The following is a 22,753-nucleotide window of genomic DNA, read 5'->3' on the forward strand; positions in this document are numbered from 1 at the left end:
TAATCACATTATGTTATATTTTTATTATTGTACATTTTTACTTATTGATTTGTAAGAAATTTTTAAAAAGACTGTCTTACAACAAAGTTGTCTACCTCCTAAACACCAGAACCTTAAATATGTTAGTTTATATTGAAAGAGAAAATATCACTGCTAATGGAATTAGGGTTGTAACTCATTTGCACGTTAAGACAGACATTAATGGATAGGACCAGTATAATTATTGCTCAGGTAAAATTGGAAGAAGAAGAAGAGATTAAAGAGAATTCAAACAGATGCCGATTTTGAAGATGGAGGAAAAGAATTATGAGCTAAGGAATATGAATGACCCCTAAAAGTTAGAGAAACAACAAAAAGGAATCTTCGTGGAGCTTCCAGAGCCAAAAATAGAGCCCTTTTATGGGTTGATTTTAGTCCAATTGAATCCTTTGGAGACTTCCAGCCTATAGATCTATAAGATAGTAAGTTTATCTCTAGTTATAAGCTAATAAATGAAAATTTGTTCTAGCATTGAAAGCTGGATGCCTGCAATCTTTCAATAGGCATATGAAACAACAAGAAGAAAACTATCAGGTGTGGATTAAATTCTTTCCCCAAAAAAGGCATATCCAGTGTGTAGAAAAACTGCAGAGTAAATGAATTCAGAATTGTCCTTAATTGTGAATACTCATGGAGACACGGTGCGTTTGTGCACATTTAATGCGCAGCTCACATTGATGTTTAGAATTCTACAAGACATGCTCTCTGTAATGTGACATAAATGAGTTTACTGCCTTCTTAGGAAATGGGTGCTAACCATTTCCACTTGATGGGCCTCAAAAGCTGCAAACACATTTTGCCTTCAATGAAAATCCAGTGAAGTGTTGCTGTATCCAAGCAACCTGAATGCGGGAACAAGCACCAGGCAGAGACAGAAAGCAATCTGTCCCTTCAAAGGGGCGAGTGTGCAGTGAGTGTAGCAAATGCTGATAAACAGCAGAACAAATAAGGACCTGGGAACACGAGCCTTGACTAAGTAGAGTTTCATCTCATTAGGAAGTTCTGGCAAAACAGACACTACTAAATGCTACTTGGTGATGGGAGGCTAGCATAGGCATAGGCATCTTTACAGAAAACCTGGCAGGGTGCTTTTGGAAGATCATTCCAGCATTCTGTGTAGACTGATTTCTGTTCTGTAGATGGAAACATTGAAGTAAATGAAGGAGAAAGAAATTTCCTTGGGGGAATAGTCTATGAATGAAATAATTGCTAGGAAAGCACAGAAGCAACAATGAGGATAAAAATAAACACAAGGTATTGAAAATCCTCCAACTTACATTGATGCAGGAACCTGACTTCTACTTGAAGCCATGTCTTTAAAAAGTTTCTGTGTCAAGGCTCATGCCCTTAATCCTAACTCCTCAGGTAGCTGAGATCTGAGGATCGTAGTTGGAAGACAGCCCAGGCGGAAAAGTCAGTGAGACTCCTTTCTCCACTTAACTACCAGAAAGCCAGAAGAATAGTTGTGGCTTTAGTGGTAGAGTGCTAGCGATGAGCAAAAGAAGCTCAGGGATAGCACCCAGGCTCTGAGTTTAAGCTGTAGGACTTACACACACACACACACACACACACACACACACACACACACACACACACACACACACACACACACACACACACACACACAGTCTCTCCATCACTGGCTTTCTGCTTAGTCTGCAGCTTGGTGAGGTTATTAGACCTCATGGGGCTGACCTTGGTTACTGATATCAGTCAGCATGTACTTGATCACATGAGTTCACAAGACCATTTGGAGTCCTTATCATACTTGAATAAACATCCTTTATCCTGAGAATGCTCTGTCTTCCACTTTTCCTTCTACTGGTCTGTGTCTAGTCCATCTCGCTCTGTATAGCCATCTGCGCACCATCTATCTCCAGCTGGGAATCTCTCAGACATCTTTAACTCAACACATGCACAATGAAACTCAAAAAGTCTATCCCTCTAGTTCCCAGTGCTTGTCTTCCTCAGTCATATAACTAAGTAATTTGGTTCTATCATGTGCCCAGCTGACCAAATCAGAAGTAGTAGAACTGTGCTGTTTTCTAAGCAAATACGTTTTATTGATTGATAGATTAAAAAATAAAAGACATCTGAGTGTTCATCGTAGCCAAAAAAAAAAAACACACACACTGGGAAGAAAAAGCCTTTTTGCCTTTGTTTATCTGTTATTAAAAGTTTTCTTCAAGTCCTATCAATTGCATTGAAGAGTGCACTTTGCTGTCTGTTAGATTCTCTGGGTCCAGGTATTCAACTTCATGGTGGAAGTCAGGTTCTGAGAGAAATTTACCTAATCCGTCACTCTCACAAGAGTTTCTGCTTGCCAGATCTCAGAGAAACTGTAAGGATTCCAACATCTTTCCTAATATGAAGATATCCCTCATTAGCATTATTTCTGTAAAGCAAATTATTTCTCGGCAAAGCAAATTGTTCCCAGGAGTCATTGGTAATGAAATATCAAAGGCTGAGGAGCCCACCAGAATATTATCCAAAAAATTATACTTTAAGAAAGAAGACTTATAAGTACTGACAAAAAAGTACACAAAAATAAAATCCTGCATGAGGATTATGGAACTGTCCACCCATGTGTGAAGACATCTCTAAAAGTTTGATAAGAGTAATCAAGATATCTGCCCAGTGTCTATCTTTTTATTCCCTCTGAGGTAGAGGGGATGCTTCATGGCTTATGTGGGGAACTCCCCACCCGCCTTTTCAGTGCAATGGTGGACATCTTTGCAATTATTCTTCATCCATGTACACATCTCTGAGCAATCTATGAATCTTGGCCCCAGCCTGTGACGCACACCATCCATCTAGCTATATAAAAGACAGCTAATAGCATCCTGTGAGAGGCATAGCTATTCTTCAGACCCACCTTGGCCACTCCCCATCACCCTAGTGTTAATGAGATATCATAACTTTGCTCAACTTAGGTATTCCAAAAGTTGAATATCTACTTTTTGAAAGATTGTCCTCTAATACATCAGTATCAGTCCTATAAACCAGTGGTCCTAAAGTTATAAGTCTTTAGTGTGCATTCCCAGTTAGGCTGATCAAAAACAGACTTCCTCTCCAAAGCTTTGGGCTCCACAGATCTTGAATAGCACCTGAGAAGTTGAGTTTCTCACAAGTTTTCAAATGATAATGGTGCTGTTGATCTAGAAACCACATTTTGAGAACTTCTGCTGCATTTTGATTTTTCACCAATACTAAGACTTGAAATCAGGGCCTGTGATTATTAGGCAGGTGCTCTGTTGCTTACTGTAGATCATTTCTCCAGCCTTTTTTGGCTTTCAGTTATTTTTCAGATGTGGTCTTGCTGGTTTTTGCCTAGGGCCAGCCTTGCACCATAATCCTCTTCCTATACCTGTGGTGTAGCTTGGATTGTAGACATGGACCACTACATCTGACTTATTTTGGCTAAGATAGAATCTTACTAACTTATTGTCCAGGCTGGCCTTGAACTAAAAATATTGATCTGAAGACCCTGAGATTATATATAGGCCTGATCTGCCCCACCAGCAAACTCTTCTGTTTAGAGGGATTTTGTGTGTTTTTGTTATTTGACTTTCCCCAAATATTGTATTAATTACAACAGTACAAGGGAAGGGAATAAGCCAGATCTCAAGTCATTCGAAAGCCTAGAATGTCTGATTTCTGAGTGTGGCCTGTTCATTATTGGGAAACAAGGTGCTTCTCAGAAGATAGTTATAATGATTTAGACCAAAAATCATATTAACTATGTCTTCCACAGAAGAAAGTGAAATAGATATTATAGCTCTCCAAATCAGTTAGAAATTTCCTTATAGAATTGCCCTAAATTGATTTCTCAGGAGCAACTAGTTGGTTTTCACATAATTTTTTAAATCAAACTCAGAACATATTTGTAAATTTTATCTAGAACATAACAGAATGTTCTGACAGAGAGGGATGTGGTGAATAAAACAACACCTTTTATGAAATTAATATCAAAAAGGTTCTTCCTTTAAGGAGAAATGTATTTTTAGCCTGTGGGTGGTCTACCACCAGAAGAGAAAGGGATTTTTTTCCCCTAGCATGCTCATTCCTTAACACCCAGAATTATATCACCTGATATAACACTCACTATTTTTTTTTTGGGGTCCAGCTGTGGGGCCTGAACTCTGGGCCTGGGCGCTGTCCCTCAGCTCTTCGGCTCAAGGCTAGCGCTCTACCACTTGAGCCACAGCGCCACTTCCTGCTTTTTTCTTTTTGCTTATGTGGTGCTGAGGAATCGAACCCAGGGCCTCATGCATGCAAGGCAAGCGCTCTACCACTGAGCCACCTTCCCAGCCCCAACACTCACTATTTTGAAATGGTATTTATATCACTTTGACTAGAAACCTTTGGTTTCATTGTTGTCCTCTCAGAATATGATGCTTAAAGAACTGTTTTAAGGGTAGCAGCCAGCCCCATGCCAGTGCTCTATCAGTCTCAGCCACTTCCAAATTTTGAATGTCGTAATTGTTGTCTTCTATTTCCATAGACCATCATCTGTTTTTTTATGTTGTCTTTGGGGTTCCTGATTTTTTTTAAATTTTTATTGTTGTTGTTGTTGTTACCAGTCCTGGGATTTGAACTCAGGGCCTGGGCACTGTCCCTGAGTTGCTTTTGCTCAAGGCTAGCAAAAGTGCCACTTCCAGCTTTCTCTGTTTATGTAGTACCAAAGTATTGAACCCAGGGCTACATGCATGCTAAGCAAGCACTCTACCACTAGGCCACATCAGGAACCCTTGGGTTCCTGATTTTGATAGGGAAAAAAAACTGTGTAGAAATAGGTCACATAAATATGACTCAAGTACATTATATAGAATATTGTACTGTTGAATTACAGTGGATTTGATTCACATGAAATGGCATGTTAGGTGCTTTCTGGACAAAAAGTACTTTGTTGATTCTAATACACATAATACCAAAATATGAAGGCATGTGTAAATTCTCAGTAATTCTTCTCATTAAAAAAATGTTTGTTTGTGTTCTGGTCCTGGAGCTTGAACTCTGAGCTTGACCCCTGTGCCAGGACTCCTTTAGCTTAAGAGTGACACTCTACCTCTTGAGCTACATCCAGATTTTTCTGTGATTAGAGATAAATACCTTACCGATTTTCTTCCCTGGGCTGCTTTTGAGCCATAATCCTCAGATCTCAGCCTTCTAAGTAGCTAGGATAGGTGTAAACCACTGGTACCTGGCTAAATGATTTTTTTTTTTTAACATTGAGTCTGACTTCTCTGCCTAAAGCTGTTTACTTACTTTAATTTTCCTGATAAGGTTTAGTACTTCAACAAGGGATATTAATGAGGATTTTCTTTCTTTTGGCTAGTTCTAGTCAGTATATTTTCAGAATATACATACAAAAACATGAACACATATATACTTATATATGGAAAAATCATTTATTATAAAGAATTGCTCATGAAATTATGGAGACTGACAAGTCCTACAATCTTCAGGCAAGGTAGAGATCTGGGAAAGAACTCACGGTTCAGGTCAAATCTAAGACTAATAGAACCAATTATATAGTTCCATTCTGATTATTTGCAAGCTTGAGATCCAGAAAGAACCAATGTTTAAGTTTGAATTCAAAGTTAGAAACGATATATATATATATAAGCATGAGTGCATTTAAGCAGAGGGCTCCACATTCATACTGGGAGGCTCAGCCTTTCTGTTTTATCCAGGCCTTCTCTTTCGTGTCTAATGCTTAGTCACAGTGAGAAAGGTAATCTGTTTATTAGGTCTTCCTGTTCAAATGTTAATCTCTTCCAGAAATACCCTCACAGAAACACAAACAAAAATGTAGGGTCATTTTGTGGCCCATTCACATTGATTACTAAAACTAACCATCGTACCTGGCATAGAAGGCCTTCAGCTAGATAAGGTCACTGGAAATGGAGTATTTCACATAGCTTCTCATATTAGCCATCAAGTTAACTTTTTTTTCATTAAAAACTTCTTGTCTGTTCACATCCATGCATTTTCACAGACCTCTTTCCCTTTGTTTGACTACAATAACCCCCATCTTGTTCTGTGTCCCTCAAAGAAGAAAGTCTTGAAACAAGGATTCAAGGGGAACTAGTTTCTTTGATAAGCAAGCCTGAGACACATGACTAGAGGAGTGTAGTGGGAAGGAGAAGACAATAGGAAGACAATAGGTCAACTATTCAACCATTTATCTCAGGACTTCGGAGGCCCAATGGAGAGCAGGGCTTTGGGAGATAGCCAGGAACAACTCCAGATGTTTGTAAATGAATATCAAAAGCCAGAGAGTTGGAATACTGACTCGCAAATGTTATCAGCCATTTCTGAGAGGCTGATTGTTGGTTATTAAAACCCTAGTATTTGCTTCAGTTGTATCTAGCAACTCTAGAAGCTCTCAGGCAAAGAAGTTAGAGTTCAGAAATCTGGCTGACAATGAGTCAGAATTAGATTATCAAAAGCACAGTGACCTCGGTCATTATCATTTCATAATGTGCTTGATGATTAAGATATTTTTAGATGAGAAGTAGTAATCTTCCTATACTTAGACACAATATACTTCTTTAAAAGACAGAGAGAGAGAGAGAGAGAGAGAGAGAGAGAATTAGATTATAAGAACTAGAGGTGTGACTCAAGGGACAGAGCACTTGCCTAGCAAGTGAAAAGCCCTGAGTTCAAACCCTAATACCAAAAAACAAAACAAAATCCACAATAATATGAGTAGAGTGGAACAAACACAGAAATAAGGCAGAACTTGACTGACTAGTGTTTTTGTACATTTGGGCTGCCAGACACAAGGAGACTTTATCAGAAACAAACTTATTTCTCCCTGTCTGGAGGCTGGAAATCCCAGGTTAAAGCTGCAGTACTTGTATTGTCTGCCAAGGGTCCAGGTCCCTATAGAGATCTATATTCTCCCCATTTCTTCACGCAGAACAAGAGCAAGGACTGGCTCTTCATTTTTTTGCAGGCCACTAATCCCATCCATGAAGGTTCCACCTTTGTGATCTAATCACCTCTCAAAGCCTTCACCTCCTACTGTCATCACTCAGACGGTCAAGGTTCGACAACTGAAATTAAGGGATCCATCGTCACATCACAGTGCCAAATACGGAGAACATTCGAGGAACGAGTTGACAATATAAGTTCAAAACCTCAAGCATACCATCTACAGTGCATAGGAATTGCAGATCCCCTGATCCGTTCGTCCATTTGCAAGTGATCATTAATGGAGATGAGAGCAATCAAATGGGAATGATATGACTAAGAGGGGCTTTGAAAGCACATGGTTAAAGGTTTAGATTTATGGACCTAATAGCAGAGCAGTACTTTTCATGGCATTGTACAGAGATGTGATAAGTTTATGTGTCTGGCTTATTTCTCTACATTTCTCCGTTACTGGAGATGAGTACTGCATACTTGTAACACATGCAGAAAATACAGCATCTAAAGTCTGTGATTTAAAACTTGAATAGTTGAAATGACTGATGTGACTTACTGATGTAAGTAAAACAAATTACTGCACACATAGCTTGTTATAAATATGTAATTATTTCCTAGAAAAGAAATGTAAACTTTGGGTGTTAATTTTTTCTCTGACATGGACACTTTCCTTCTAGCTCAGCATAATACAGAAAACAGAAATATATGCTGTCCCTTCTTTTATGTAATTATGTTATTCAGCTCAATTGGAAAATTTTGGTGTTCTCAGCTTTTATTTATTTTTTATTATTTATTTATTTTTATTATTTATTTATTTTGTTCTTAGCTTTTATAGAACTTTATCTTTTCCTGTTTCTCATAGATGATAATGATGGAGAAGAAGATGTTGACATGAAAGAAGATTCAGGTACTACATTTAAGATTTTATTATTTTTCATATATGATGTATATGTACTATATATGTATATATTCTATATATGTATATACTATATATACTATGGTTTTCTGAAGAAAGACAAGATAAGGTTAATACGCTAGAAATACATGATCAATATAATAAGGAAGTAGTTGCACTAGTGAGCAAATAATCTCATTATAACCCAGCATAAAGTTAGACTGGGCTTCCTGACAGCTAAGGTAAAAATGGAACCGGATGCTATAGTTAAAAGTTGTGTAATAAATCATTTCCACAGTTGTTACTTAAAACAACCTCTTATTCCCATACATTCTGTATGAAGTACAGACTACCAAACTGAAATAACTTAACTATCCTGTTCCATGAAGTCTGAGGCTTACCAAGAAGTCTCAACAGCCAGGGCTAGTCATATGAAAACTTGTTCATTCATTTGCCTAGCTGGTGATTGATTCCAGCCATCATCAGCTGAAACTTGTTGAGACAATTTTACAAAACACTACCATGTGGCTTCTTTCAATAGCCTGAGACTCATTATAGCCTGCTGACCCACTGAGTTTTCCTCACAAGAATTAATGAACCTTAGAAGCTGTACCCTTTTTAATATCTAAGCTTTAAAGTCCCATAATGTCACTTTCACAGAACAAGTCATTCAGATTCAGGGGAAAGAATTGTCTCTTGATAAGGAGTAGTTTTGCAGAGTCTGCGTGGTCTAAAATGTAGGGGTGGTCATTTTTGAAAAGTATACTTTCGCATAGCATGTAATTTTTTCTCACTGTCAGAGAGGAAGCTGTATGCTAACTCCTAAAGAAAGGTTAGAATTTATAAGGGAAATCTAATGGTTTAAAGGCATGGACACTGGTCTAATGTAACCAGTGAATATGTTCTTAAAAATGAATTCATTAATCAATAGGCCTGAATTCAACTAACTAAACTATTTATTGGCCTTAAGCAAGTATCTTTTTCTGTGAAGCTCATTTTCTATTTCTGGAGGCAATAATTCCCATCAATTGTTTTGCTTAGGGTGTTGAATAAGGTACCTTATCTTGAATATTTCTCATATCACTTTTCCCACAGTACAGATTCAGTACATTACTGCTTTTCTTGCTTTTCTTCTTCCTCTCCTCTATGCTCCTCTTCTCTTCTCTCTGTCTCTCTCGTTCCAGTTGGTATTGGGAGGAAATACAGCTTCATTCAGATTTCATACTGGAACATGCTGGTCTCCAGTTTAAACAAGCCTCCTAAGACCACTAACTGCCATTGTATCTCTGTCCTCTTCATCTCTTCTCTTGTAGATAGGAAAGCTAGAGACATTTTTGAGAATGCAAGTTTTAAGGATGCACTAGTGCTGGATTACTTGAGTGAAACAACCTGCCAAATATTGTCAAATGGTAGTGGATAACAACTTGAATACCTAAGACAAATGGATGCTGGGAACTTTGACTCTCTGGATATGTGAGCCATGATGCAAAGAGCTAACTGATTTCTGGGGTGTGAACACATCTACCATGTTCTTTTTCAAATGGGTGATGGTAAAATTAGTTGTACTGGCTCAGATGAGTCTCAAAACCTCTCTAAGTCAGCACACCAGGCTTTAATTGAACATGCCTTGTGCCAATTTCTTGCTATGCATAAGTTAATGGAATACATAAAACAGATATCTGGGGCAAATTATCATCAAGTCTTACAAGGAATTTCTTCTTAAATAGTAGATATAGAATTTGAATACAGATTTATTTGGCCCCAGGGCAAAGTTCTTAACTTTTTTGCTCCAGACCTATATAGTAAACAGAAGTAGATAATGAATCTCAGAGGAGTTAGAAAAAGTTATCCTGAAGGTGAAGCTCTGTCCCATGGGAGATGAAAGGAAGTGGCCTTCATCTTCTTTAATTAGATGGTAACTATTTTCCTGAGTCTGTTTATGTACAGGGCCATGCATTGTTGGAATTGGCTCCAACCTAAGCTAGCAAGGGCATAAAATCAACAACCATCTATAGCCACTCAACACAACAGTGGTGAAGGCACACTTGTGTTCCTCAAGGGGGAAAAGCCATGTTCATGGCAAAGCTCCAGGTTCTACCCTTTGCTAGAAAGAGAAGCTATCTAAATATATATATGTATATATAATATTATATATATATGTATATATATATAATAGTATACTAACAAGTACAGAGTGCTTTGATGGGAAGCAGGAACAACTCACCCTTCAGTAACCTAGTCCAAAAGGGAATACTATTCCTATAAAGGCACACAGAGAAACCTGGATACAGTGGCCATATGTATCAGTGACTGAATACTCCAGGACCAGGCCTATGGTTGTCATGAGATAATACAATACTCCTGTCCTAGAAGACTTCATAATTAACATGAATTCATGCACACAACTGTTCAAAAATGAAATACGAGCATTTAGGGGGTGTTTAAATATCTGTAAATATAGGCAAATGGATGTATTTGAAAATCTCACCCATTCACTATGAATTTCCATTCAGGTGGAAAGTCAAGAACTAGAAATGTAATTTGCTAAAACTAAATGCTGGGTTGGAATTGAATTTTTAGCTCTGGAAATTCTCTGCTGGTGCCCCCATTGTAGACAATGCATTTCAAGGACATGAAAGGCTTAGAGTCTTCTCCAAGTGAGATTGCAAATGTTGCTTTGCCCACTTTATGAATCTTTTTGAGCCTGGTATTTGTGCTCAGTGAGCTATTCCAAATACCTCATTTCTGTTTCCGCTGAACCCATTCCAAAGGTCAGCATACATCTCACACCTGGTGACAGAAGTTGGGAGGGGGTGGCTAATGTAGTCACTGGCAAAAATTTCTCACCCTGGCCATGGTAATGACCTTAGATGTGACTGACTTGCAACCATAGAACATCTAGCCTACTGCCCCAATCCTTTGTAGTCTATAATGCCAAGGTTTTTAATAGAACATCTATCAAATGTGGTAGGGTTTTTTTTTCTGCTCCTTTCCTAATAAATGAGAAAAGAGAACTGAGTCGTCATAGCTCCATAGTATAATTTTAGAATCTTGGCACAAGAGAGCAGCTGCTAAGAGAGTGAGAATTAGGCACGGGCCCCATTATATCTTAGTCTTCAAGAAAGGCCTGGGTGAAGCAAAAATAAAAATGGAGTTTTAAATGAAATTCTCATGGTACTGCTAGGCACCAAGGATACAAAGAAAGCACAAGTGCCCTTTCTCATGGAGCTTATAGTCAAAGAATTGGGGAAAGAGGTTAACAGACAATCAAGAAACACAGTGGAGATATTGCTCAAATGGTAGTGTACTTGTCTAGCAAGTTTAAGTCCCTAAGTTCAAATCCCAGTACCACTGAAAAAGAAGAGAGATGAAAAGGAAGAAGAAGAAAAGGAAGTGAAAGAAAAAGATGAGGAGAAGGAGGAGGGGGAGGAGGAGGAGAAGAGGAAAAAATTAACAAGAGAGCAAGATAATTTCAGGTACAAATAATATATTTGAAAGAGAATTCCTAAGCTAGGCACTGGTGGCTCATGCCTGTAATCCTAGCTACTCAGAAGTTCTGGCTGGTGTTCTGTTTGAAATGCTTGAGATAGGGACTGACTGAACGAAGAAGGGAGCATTAAGACAGAGAGAAGAGAGACACACTTAAATCCCAGCCCTGAAGGGACAATGGCGGAAGCGTGGCTACAGGACTCAGGAAACAAAGAGTCCTATGGAGAAAGACTGTGGACAAGGACGATAATCTTATCCTGAAGCACATGATTGGCCCATACTAAGGTCCAGGAAGTAAATTCTCTTAGCTGTCCATTGGTTGAATTTGATAGGAAACCAGAGAACCAAGAAGTTTCTTAATGCAGTTCAGAGATTCTGGTTGCCCAGGGCACAGTAAGGAAGTGTTAAAGGATGAGGAATAGATCTGAAGGGACAAAGAAGGTATCCATTCCCAAGCAAAATTGAGATTCCATGTAAGTAGGTGAAGACATAAGCCCTGAGCTCAATAGAAATGTTAGACTGCATATTTAACGTATGCTATATCAGAATGGGATGAATTTAGAGACACTTTTTACAAACTGTCTTCATCATTTTACTTACTAAACCCATTGGATAGAGTTGGAAGAATACTGAAAAAAATTAGAAACACAATAGTTGAATTGGGAATATGAGTGATTACTTCCAATTTGAATTACGAAAGAAGGCTGTTAAATAAAGGCAGGATAATTTCAAGCCCCACCCCCATCCTTTCAAAAAGTGACATTTATGTCCAACTTTGAAGCTGAACAAAATGATATGCACAATGACAGCTGTCAATCCATGAAGTTTTGAATTAAACTCTTGGAAAAATAATCATAATAATGTGCAGTTCTCTTATGGAAGATCTTTAAACAAAAAAGCACTGTGTCCAATTAAACTGTTGTGTGAATTACTAAATGTCTTCAAGACCTGCTGCAGCCTAAGCCTTAAGTATAAGTCTAAGGAAGTTGGAGAAACACAGGTCCCTTGCCAAAGTTTGACTCCAGCATGGTGACCATATGTATCTGTAATTAAGATTCAGTGAGTGGGTAGATTTACTGAGAGGAAAATGTATTTAAACTTTAGCATACTTTTGAACTCTGCTGGTAAATATTTAAATAAAAATGTACGAAATCTTTGTGTTTCCAGAGGAGTTAGAACACAAAGGCCTCTCTCCACCCCTCAAGAAGAGCAAAGCAAAGAAACCAGAATGTTCCAAAGACTCCAGTGAAGGTAAACCTTACCCTTCTTCTCCTTTAGATTGTGCTATCAAAAAAAAATGGTCTATTTAATTTTTAAGTTATATGTAAATGTTCATGTCCAGATATTCCTAAGTGTTCAAAACTCACAGGGCAATTCTGTTACCTTTTCTAAATATGTTTGCTCTCCTCTGCATGGGAAGATGGAAAATTAGATGTGGAGTTTGGAGTTGTTTTTGTCATTGTAAAAGAAAAAAAAATGGCTGGGCACTGGTATCCCACACCTGTAATCCTAGCTACTCAGGAGGCTGAAATCTGAGGATCGCAGTTCAAAGCTAGACTGGACAGGAAAGCCCATGACACTCTTATCTCCAATAAATCACCAGAAAACCAGAAGCGGCACTGTAGCTCAAGTTGTAGAGCACTCTCCTTGAGCTGAAGAGCTCAGGGCCAGTGCCCAGCCCTAGACAAAAACAAACAAACAAAAAAAAAAAAACAAGGAAAGAAAAAAATGAAAATTAAAACCCCCCATTTCCTCACTATGATGTATTAGTTACCTCTGCAAAGAGAAAAGTTGAGGATAATGCTTTTAAGTTGAATGTTCCAAAGCTATGTAAAGCTGCTAGTTAAGATCTATGACTGAGTATCAGGCAGCCTATAGCCATTATCATATTGCCGTAATTGTTCTCACAGACATATTCTTAGTCTTTTCAGCATCATCCCTCAGTAATGGATGCCACAAATGTTTCCTGTCTTACATGGTCTCTTCTGTCTTCTACAAGCCCATGCATTTTTGCACTGAATGGCTTCTTCTAGTTGGGCTCAGGTTTACAAAGAAAATATGTTGTCTCTCTTGTACAGCACTGGCATAACATACAAGGTCATTCTGATTTTCTTTGTCATTGTGATTTTCTTCTAAAGTAGGCATGGGCTACTTTTTCTTCATGTGAATCTCAAAACTAAGCATATGGGTTAACATCTGAAATATATCTACATCTTCTACTTTCTCCTGTGAAACTCCATCAATTGCTCAGTGAAATGAAGAGTATAGTGATACTGATCTGCCAGTTTGGGTCTTGAGGCAGAGGAGGATGCTTAGATAGAAGTAGACATGCAATTTATAGGAGGGCAAGTCTGTGGATGATGAGGAGAGAAGCAAGAGAGGGTGAAAGGAGGAATGGAGGAAGGTTACCTAAACTTTGATTTGCTATGAAGTCTGAGGAAATCTGGAGAGGCCTAGCCAGCAGTGACCATCAGGGTACTCTGCATTGGGCAGGAATAACTGGGCTTTGTTCTCCTCCTTTGTTCAGTCGCTAGCTACAAGAAGCTTGGACCTTCCTATGAGGGGATACTACAGTGGATTGCCTAAGTATGGCAGTTAGCTAACCTCTTTCCTGGCAGCAGGCTCTTGCTTGGGAAGAGACCCCATAACTGCACAATCTCTGTGTGAGTTGAGCAATGAATAATGGCAGTGCTCTCACCCCTACCCCCAACCCCAGGTCGGAATCAACTGAGAAGGCTGAGATTCAAGAAAGGTAGAGATCAAATAATTAGTTTTATTCCTAACTCAGTGGAACAGGAACATCAGGTTACCTATCCCTTACATATGCATCCTCATGGTGGGTTTAAGTTCTGAATATGAAATTCTCATGACTTCATCATAAGCAAATGCAGTTGTCCTTGGCTGTATGGACAAAGGCTGCCCCTGTACTCTTTAAGTGAAAAATCAGACCTGGACATGACTTCTATATATATATGTTCTTTTCCATTTCGGCAATGCTGGAGTTTGAACTCAGGGCCGTGCCTTTGCCAGGCAGGCGCCCTACCTCTTAAGCTATGCTTCTGACTCTTTAGTGCCTTTGTTATTTTTTTTTTGAAAGAGGGTCTCTCTTGTAAGCTTAAGTCAGCCTGAGATTGTTGTTTTTTTTTTTTTTTCGGTCGTGAGGCCTGAACTCTGGGCCTGGGCGCTGTCCATCAGCTCTTCAGCTCAAGGCTAGCGCTCTACCACTTGAGCCTCAGCCCCACTTCCGGCTTTTTCTGCTTATGTGGTGCTGAGGAATCAAACCCAAGGCCTCATGCATACAAGGCAAGCACTCTACCACTGAGCCAACTTCCCAGCCCTATAAATGACTGATGATGCTTTTCATGGAGCTAAAATGAACATTCAGCTCCTGAAAGTCTCACATCTATGTGTAGGCTGGCCTCAAATCACCATATTCCCTCTCTTCACTTCCTGAGAAGCTAGGATGACAGGCATGAGCCAATGGCACCTGGCTAGCACATGCATTCTCTATAGGCAGATGAGAGAGAAATGCAGTTCTAATTACTCGTGAACTCATTAGTGGTAGGAAGAAATTGGGAAGGGTACAGCAGAGTGGGTGGGTTCTCCCACCCATGAATGAAGCAAGAGAGGAACATTTCCTATTATAAAAAGTGTTTGTCATTCCCTTAGTGATGACTATTATACTTATTATTACCATAATTAGGAATATGGTAGAGTTACCACTGTCCTAATTCATTGAAATAATTAAAAAATAGAAAGGCGTAGAGAATAACACTTAGAATCATGAAGAAGGCAATCAATATCTGGTGCTTATAGCAGTCAGTGAGTGAGTCCATCTTGCCATACTTAGGTCATTTCCAATCTATGAAAGCCATGCTTGGGAAATGAGTTGGTAGCAAGAGAACAATTATTTATACTCCTAAAGAAGTTGAATGATTCCCATCCAATGAATGACCCTTTTGAAGTTTGCTTTCTAGAATCTTGAGTCTGTTGCTCCTACTGAGCATCACAAAGCAAAGTAATAAACCACACAGCACCTCTCCTTTCCTCCTTCCCTCCCTCCCTCTCCCTCTCTCCCTCCCCCCTCTCTCTCAATTAAGGAAAGACATACCAAAGCTTCTTATGAAATAAGTTGCTTTGCTTAGGAACATCTTCCTCTAGTTCTAATATGAAACAGCCACCAGTCACGCAGCTTCACAAATAGGTGATCTGAGAACTGGCTCTGAGTCACAAGTCTGTGATGAAAATGTGATAACTATGGATTTGTTCCCAGGGACATCCTGACAATGGCATCATAGTGAATGTAAACATTAGTCACTCTCCGGAAGTGTGGGAATGTGGGGATTGTGCCTTTGTTCCTAAGACAGCTTCAAAGACAAGTAGAACGTGAGGGGAGCTCAACCTGACAGGAAGTGCCAGGTGACTCCATGATGTGGTGCTTATTATTTATCAATGTTTCTATTTTGACAAAACATCCTATGTACCCTGAATTGATACATTCAGCTGTTTCATGCTGTTTTGTTTCCTGTCATAATGCAGAAAGTTACAATCATCCTTTCCTCCTGGGAATGCAAATAGAATCATTGTATCTCTGGGCAGAAGAGGACATGGTAATGTGGATCATGACCCTTCTCTCTAGATCTTACTCTCATTTTAGAACTATCAATCTTTCCTAGCTTGGTTATCTCTCCCAGGCTTTTTTAGTAAGAGAAGCTTCTGGCGGTTTGTATTTATAGATCCCTCAGCTTATCACTCTGTCACTTAGCCCCATCTTTCCTCTCTCTTCTCTTACAGTTCTCTGCCCTGCTTCCCACCTCACAGTGACTAGTAGTTATCTTATTTTCCTGTGTTTTTGGTGAGGTTTTGACCATATTGCATTACTTTCTGAGGAGGTTGGTCATGAGTGCTGTCCCTCAGCTCTAACTCAAGGCCAGTGCTCTACTACTTGAGCCACAGTACCACTTCTGGTTTTCTGGTGGTTTATTGGAGATAAGAGTCTCACAGCCTTTCCTGCCTGGACTGGCTTTGAACTACAATCCTCAGATCTCAGCCTGCCGAGTAGCTAGTGTTTCAGGTATGAGCCACCGGCGCCCGGCTATGTTGCATTATTTTTATCCCGTGTTTTCTCTCTCTGATGCCTTTTGGTTATTTTTTAAGTTTATCATTCCATTTGTTTTCTATCCAACTCTATTTAAACTTATGTTTAGTTCTTCAACTTAACTTCTAACGTCAATCATTATAGCATTCCCTTTCTACAAGATTTATTTCTCTCCTTTCCAAATATCTAGCCATTCTTTTGTTTGAATAGCTTCAAAAGTAATCTGTAGCTGAAATTTTAACATTTCTAGTCTGTGCCAGTCTGATTCTGCACTTAAATTTTCTGTAAAGTCATTCTTATGTTTACTTCTTATGCATTTTTTTCTTTCGATGATCAGTTTCCTTGAATATTCATATGTGGGAGCTTTCTGAAGTTAATTTTAAGAGCTTATTTATCTACACTTGGTTTTCTGCAACATCTCAAATATATATATATATATATATATATATATATATATATATATATATATATATATATATTTGGCTGAGAAATTTGTTTGTTGTTTCTTGTGATCCTTAAACTCGTGTTAGTGCAATATGTATGGGTGGTAAGCCTCAACAAAATCTTTGTTGTTTTCCTTTTTTTTCTCTCCAAAAAAAATACAACTGGTGTAGGAAAATTACCCTGGCATCCACTAAGCCCAGGACCCTCCCTTCTGTTTCTCCTTCAAACCTAAACTCTGGCTAATAGTTGTCAGAGTTTTCTTGAATCTAGATCATCTGTATTGGCTGGGAATTTGTTAGAAATACAAATTATTGGGCCTAATCCCAGACCAAGAACCTTTTACTGACAGCCCTTTGTATAACTCAGGTGGCTGCTCAAGTGTGAGAACCACTGCTCTATGTCTAAACTGTGCAAGTTTGGCAAATGTCCCAAAGAAAACACCCATTTTAGGGCTTGCTTATAATTCTTAATTAAGGATTTAGGAACTATTTCTGGTTTCTAATGATTTCCTTTGCAAATGCACTAGTCCCTCCTTATCAAGTAGATAGACAGATACATACATACATATATAGGTATTACATACTTAGAAGTATGCACATATAGACATACATTTACATATATACATGCATAACAATGTGTATATATACAAACATGTGCAGACACAGCATACATACATATATCTTAAATTGACCTCAGGAATTAACCCAAATGATTAGGAAAGTGGCAAAGTCAGATTTTGTACCCTTTTTTAAGTCCCTATTTTTATTTATAATTGTGTATATATATATATATATATATATATATATATATATATATATATATATACATTTACAAACAAAACCACCTTTTTATCTTTAAAATCCGAAACAGATTTTCTGCTACTAAGTTCAGAAGCATGTTTAGGACAATTTTCTCCATACATACATCTCCACAGCTCTCAGTGTCTTTGGGAAATGAATGGAAGTTCTCCATCACATTTTTTTTGTGGGCCATGGGGCTTGAACTCTGGGCCTGCGTGCTGCCTTAGCTCTTCAGCTCAAGGCTAGTACTCTACCACTTGAGCTACAGTGCTTCTGGCTTTTTCTGTTTATGTGGTACTAGGGAATTGAACCCAGGGCCTCATGCATGTGAAACAAGCACTCTACTATGGAGCCACTTTCCCAGCCCATCATCACATTTTTACAGAAAGCACAAGCACCTCAGCACTCACTCTACAAGGGCCAACCCAGAGCATTATTTGGCCAGCATGCATGGGATGCTCTTACAATGCTAAATCAAGCAGCCCTCTACTCTGCTGTAAAATATTAATGATTCTCTTTACTTAGATGCAATTATATGTGGACACATTTTGGAACATACAAAGCACTGTGCAAAGTGTCAAGGCTATAATGTTAGTAGTAGAGGTATTAATAATTTCCTAACTGAAATATTTTTTGTGAATTCATAAGCCATTTGTGGAATGTACCTCATATTTCCTCAGAGGCAGAATTTTCTCTCTGACCTATTATTCTTCTCTGCATATTAAAGTATCCTGTGACATGCTGTTTTGTGAGTGGCTGGACAGAAGGGACATTCTATCTTTCGGAATGCCATGCAGCAGTTCATGCATTATATTCATAAGCATGATCTTTAATTTAATTTTTTTGACAAGTGCAGTGAAGGGTAAAATCAGGCAGTCATAATTTTGACTTTGCCATCACTCAAAAAAACTTAGTGATTGACCAGTTTTTAAGGAAAAAGAGCAGGAATGAGGTAAACAGGTCTTCTCATGAAGAAAAGCTTTATTTTATCCTGTAGATCTTAAAATGCCAAGAGCTTAAGCAAAATATAAATGTTTATGGTGGGAAAAGGATTCAATAAATGCCTATACCACCATCTTGCTTTAATGTTAATTCTCCTTGATTTGGGGTCATTCTGAATTTTCCTTTGTCACAGGTTATCAGAAGAAAACAGCACTTCATTTCATTTCTAGTTGTTACTCTTTGCATGGACCCCTAGTCATGACCACAGAATCTCATAGCAGACTAGGGTTTCAAATGGGACTTGGAGAATGTGCTATGGCATTTTCCATAGAGAGAAGAGGTGAACTTACCTGAGCAGAGTAACCACAGGTCCTCTTGGACCAAGGACAATTCCAGCTTGTGGCTGTTGTCATTGTCATTTATTGACTATGTATGCCTAAACTCTTAAAGTGTCCTAGTTTGGGAGATAATGTTCATAATTCCTTCTACCCATAAACCGTTTCATAAGAATGTGGACAGAACAGTCATTGCCTCCTTCTCCTAACATTCATTTTTCTTATATGTTAAATGGAAGAAAAAGTCCTTCTTGGTGGCAACACAGAGAGATTAAACAAATGGCATATTGTAACCATCCAGGACATTCACTAAACGCAAGAGACAGTGAGTCAAACAAAGTATATTGAATCTGAAACAGAGTAAAAGCTTCCTGCCACCAAAAAAGGTATTCATTTCATATAACAATACTTGAGATCCCCTTTAATATGAACACAATATTAAAACACATTGACTCAACCTCCTATCTTGCTAGGTTTTTCTCTCCTATTTTTTTCAGGTTCGCACAAGTGAGCTCTGCTGAACTCCCATCCCAGCCCCTCTTCTACAAACTACATTAATTCTGCACTAAATCCAAAACAGACTTTTTTCCCAGGCTATCTCCTCCTTATCTGCAAATCAAGATGCCCCCAGAAACTAGTCTATCCCTAACATTCACAGAACTATACACTTCAATCCTTCCTCAGTTTCCACTGACTCTAAAATGTCTTAGAGGGCATCAGACTAAGTTGGAGAATAAGGAAGAAAGTGGGGTCTAGGTATAGGCTATCAGATCAGAGATTAACACAGGTGTTTCTTATCCAGCCTCAGTGATTTCCTGAGATCTACTTATATAAGATACTAGGAACAAAGCTCTCTCTTCTGAGGCTAGGTCTTGCTCTTACTGCTTATGGTCTTGTATCCCTAGTTGATGGAATCCCATAAGAGGATCCTCTGAAGCCCTCCCAGGGCATCTGTAAGACCAAAATGACTTTCATAAAAAGCCATACTTCCAGAAGTCTCTCTATTCACCTATAATATAGTAAGAACCCTCTGGTGTGGTAAGTGATGGTACGGTAGAGATGTCCCACAACATCCTAACTCCAAAAATTTAAACATAGTCCCCAACCACCTGGATGTAGTCTCTTTCAATATTCAATCTATATACAATCATAGTAGCCCTTTATCTGTGGTTTTGCTTTTTTGAGTTTCCATTCACTCAGGTCAACCACAGTTCAGACATCTTCAGTGTCTGAGTCCCTTGTCAATATCAAATTGTGTTATTCTACCAAACCATCATATTCATGAAAAGTATCTCTTTATGAGTGCTTTCCATCATGCCTAGTAAATATTTGCATCTTTATTGCAAAAACTCTGAGCCATGCCTTTATTAGCCAAGAAGACTTCTGAGAACATGGTTAGGCTTATGCTTTTGCAGATAGAAAAAAAAAAAAGCTTTCTTTGCAAACTCATCCAAAATGTTCTAGGAGACTCATGAAAAATGACACTAAGTGAGCTATTAAAAAAGCCAAAGGAAAAGATCAGTTCAATAGAGCATATGCGGTGGACCTCTTTATAATAATTGTAAAGGGGGTGTGTGTGTGTGTGTGTGTGTGTGTGTGTGTGCGTGTGCGTGCGTGTGATATTCAATCTGTACCTGCTTCTCCATTGTTCTATTTTGGTCTAGAACTGAGGGTAAAGAATGACTCATCCCTATGTATTCACCTATGTTTCATTGAAAATTAAGTTCTTGAGTTCACAAGGGCTATGTATTTACAATGATTTTTGTTTTCCCCAACACTAAAACTATGCTGAAAATATTAGGTACTAATTTTTCAACAAACAAGGCTTTGTTTTATCTTGTCTTGAGGAGGGGGGAGAGAGGGAAAGGGAGAGGGAGAGAGAGATTGCTTTTTGAACAGTATTAGGTTTTCACATTTGGGTTTTGCCATTGTATTTCAAACTTTCAATTTTCTACTAGAGCAAAATTGTGCTTTCCTACTATACCAGTGAGGGTCTTAAAACTCTCCACCGACACTAGAATTGCCTGGATGTGCGCCACCTTCTCCTAATGTCTAGCTCAAGGATGCATGTTCCTTCCCTGACTCTGGTACTCTGGAGCCATCAGAGGCACTGAGGAAATGATTTCATCTCCAGGGAGCACCCAGCCTGAGGAATGGTACACAGCAAACCAGGGTACTGAATTCTCCCCGGGAAAAACTGTTAGCAGATCCAGTTGAGTCATTTCTCAATTCTCCATCCAGAGAACTCCCCACTGGCTTGTGATAATCTCCATTGCTGACAGGAGACACATAGTTGGTGAGGAAAGCATTGGAGGGACAAGAGACTGGCTTCCGGATGTAGGGTGAAGATGGGGTGGTTTAGCTGAGGTCTTGGTAGACAGGCACAAAGTGTTCCTCTTGGGAAACTCTCTTTTCTTTTCTTTCTTTCTTTCTTTCTTTTTTTTTTTTTTTTTGTCAGTTATGAGGCTTGAACTTTCCTGGGCTCTACCACTTGAGGCACAGTACCACTTTCGGTTCTCTGGTGGTTAATTGGAAATAAGAATCTCAGGGATTTCCCTGTCCTGGCTGACTTTGAACCATGATCCTCAGATCTCAGCCTCCTGAGTAGCTCGGATTACAGGCATGAGCCATCAGCGCCAGTCAGGAAACCTTAATGCCCTTGTCTAATGTAGCTACTGTGGGAAGTACTGAGTATCTAGAATCCTGTACTAAGTCCCAATGCTCTTCCACATCAGAAAGTGCATGGTAACTGCATGTATGGCATTTTTGGAGTACCTACCACTACTTTTGTCTTTTCTATTAATATGAACACAATCTCAAACTTACAGCAATTTACAAGTACAGTAACATACAAATAAAAACATACAAATAAAAAAATTTGAAAATGGACTGCCAATCTGATGTCAGTCATCCTCAAATATTTTAACAGAGCATTTTCAACAACCATAGGATTTGTTCAACAAGAGCACAATAAAGACCAAAAATAACACAAAACTGTGATTACTACCATTCCTTTTTTTTATCTCAAGTGAAGTTTTAGCAATTTTCCCAACAAAACAATACAATGTAAAAACAAACAAACAAACCCAAGTATCCCATTTTGTTCTCATGTTCCCTAATCAACTCTATTCTAAAGCAGTTTGTCTGCTTTGTTTTGACTTTAGCATTCTTTTTTGCTGGAACCAGAGCTAGAATGCAGAATCTCATGTTTGCTTAGCATGGTTGATCATTCTTGGCATTTTAGCTTTTGAGCCATATTCTAAGACTGGCTTGTTTTGCTAGCTAAGTGGAGATTTTTCTTCTCAGGGTGGTTTCAAACTGGACCTCCAGATCACAGTCTTCTTGAGTAGCTAAGGTTACAGGCATGAGTCACTGGTGCCCAATTGATTAATTGACATTCTTGGCATTCTTAAAAATTGTGTTATTCTGCTATTATACTATAGAATGTTTCTAGTTTGTGTTTGTCTATGCAACTTTATGCACTTTTGAATTTTCTTGGCATGCTATGAGGAGTGCATGATTTCAATGTATTTTATGAAGATTGTAAGATTAAGTCAGTGATTAAGAGGTTTCTCAGTTGAAAGTGAGTCTCTTGTCTCTGCTTTTAATTGATGAATATCTTTTAGGAAGATACTTCCTATTTATTTATTTATCTACTTATGTTTTGCATGGATTTTCATGATTTCCTCTTTTACTCAATTCACCATAATAGTGTTCTCAGCCTGGCATCCATTCACCATTTTTTTCTCAAGAAACTTTTATTCTTTTTAGTGGA

At 38.6% G+C, this 22,753-nt stretch overlaps 1 protein-coding gene across 1 annotated transcript in view; it reads left to right on the forward strand.

The window, feature by feature from the left end:
- The window catches only part of Macrod2 (mono-ADP ribosylhydrolase 2), a 1,713,649-nt gene that overhangs the window by 1,612,908 nt on the left and 77,988 nt on the right, over positions 1-22,753 (forward strand). The window contains exons 10-11 of the mRNA XM_042666421.1: positions 7,838-7,882; positions 12,527-12,610. Coding sequence (XP_042522355.1) covers positions 7,838-7,882; positions 12,527-12,610 — 129 coding nt within the window. The remainder of the gene's footprint in view (positions 1-7,837; positions 7,883-12,526; positions 12,611-22,753) is intronic.

The sequence above is a fragment of the Dipodomys spectabilis genome, unplaced genomic scaffold (assembly GCF_019054845.1).
Source record: "Dipodomys spectabilis isolate Male_0828 unplaced genomic scaffold, ASM1905484v1 ptg000365l, whole genome shotgun sequence".
NCBI classification, from domain to species: Eukaryota; Metazoa; Chordata; class Mammalia; order Rodentia; family Heteromyidae; genus Dipodomys; species Dipodomys spectabilis.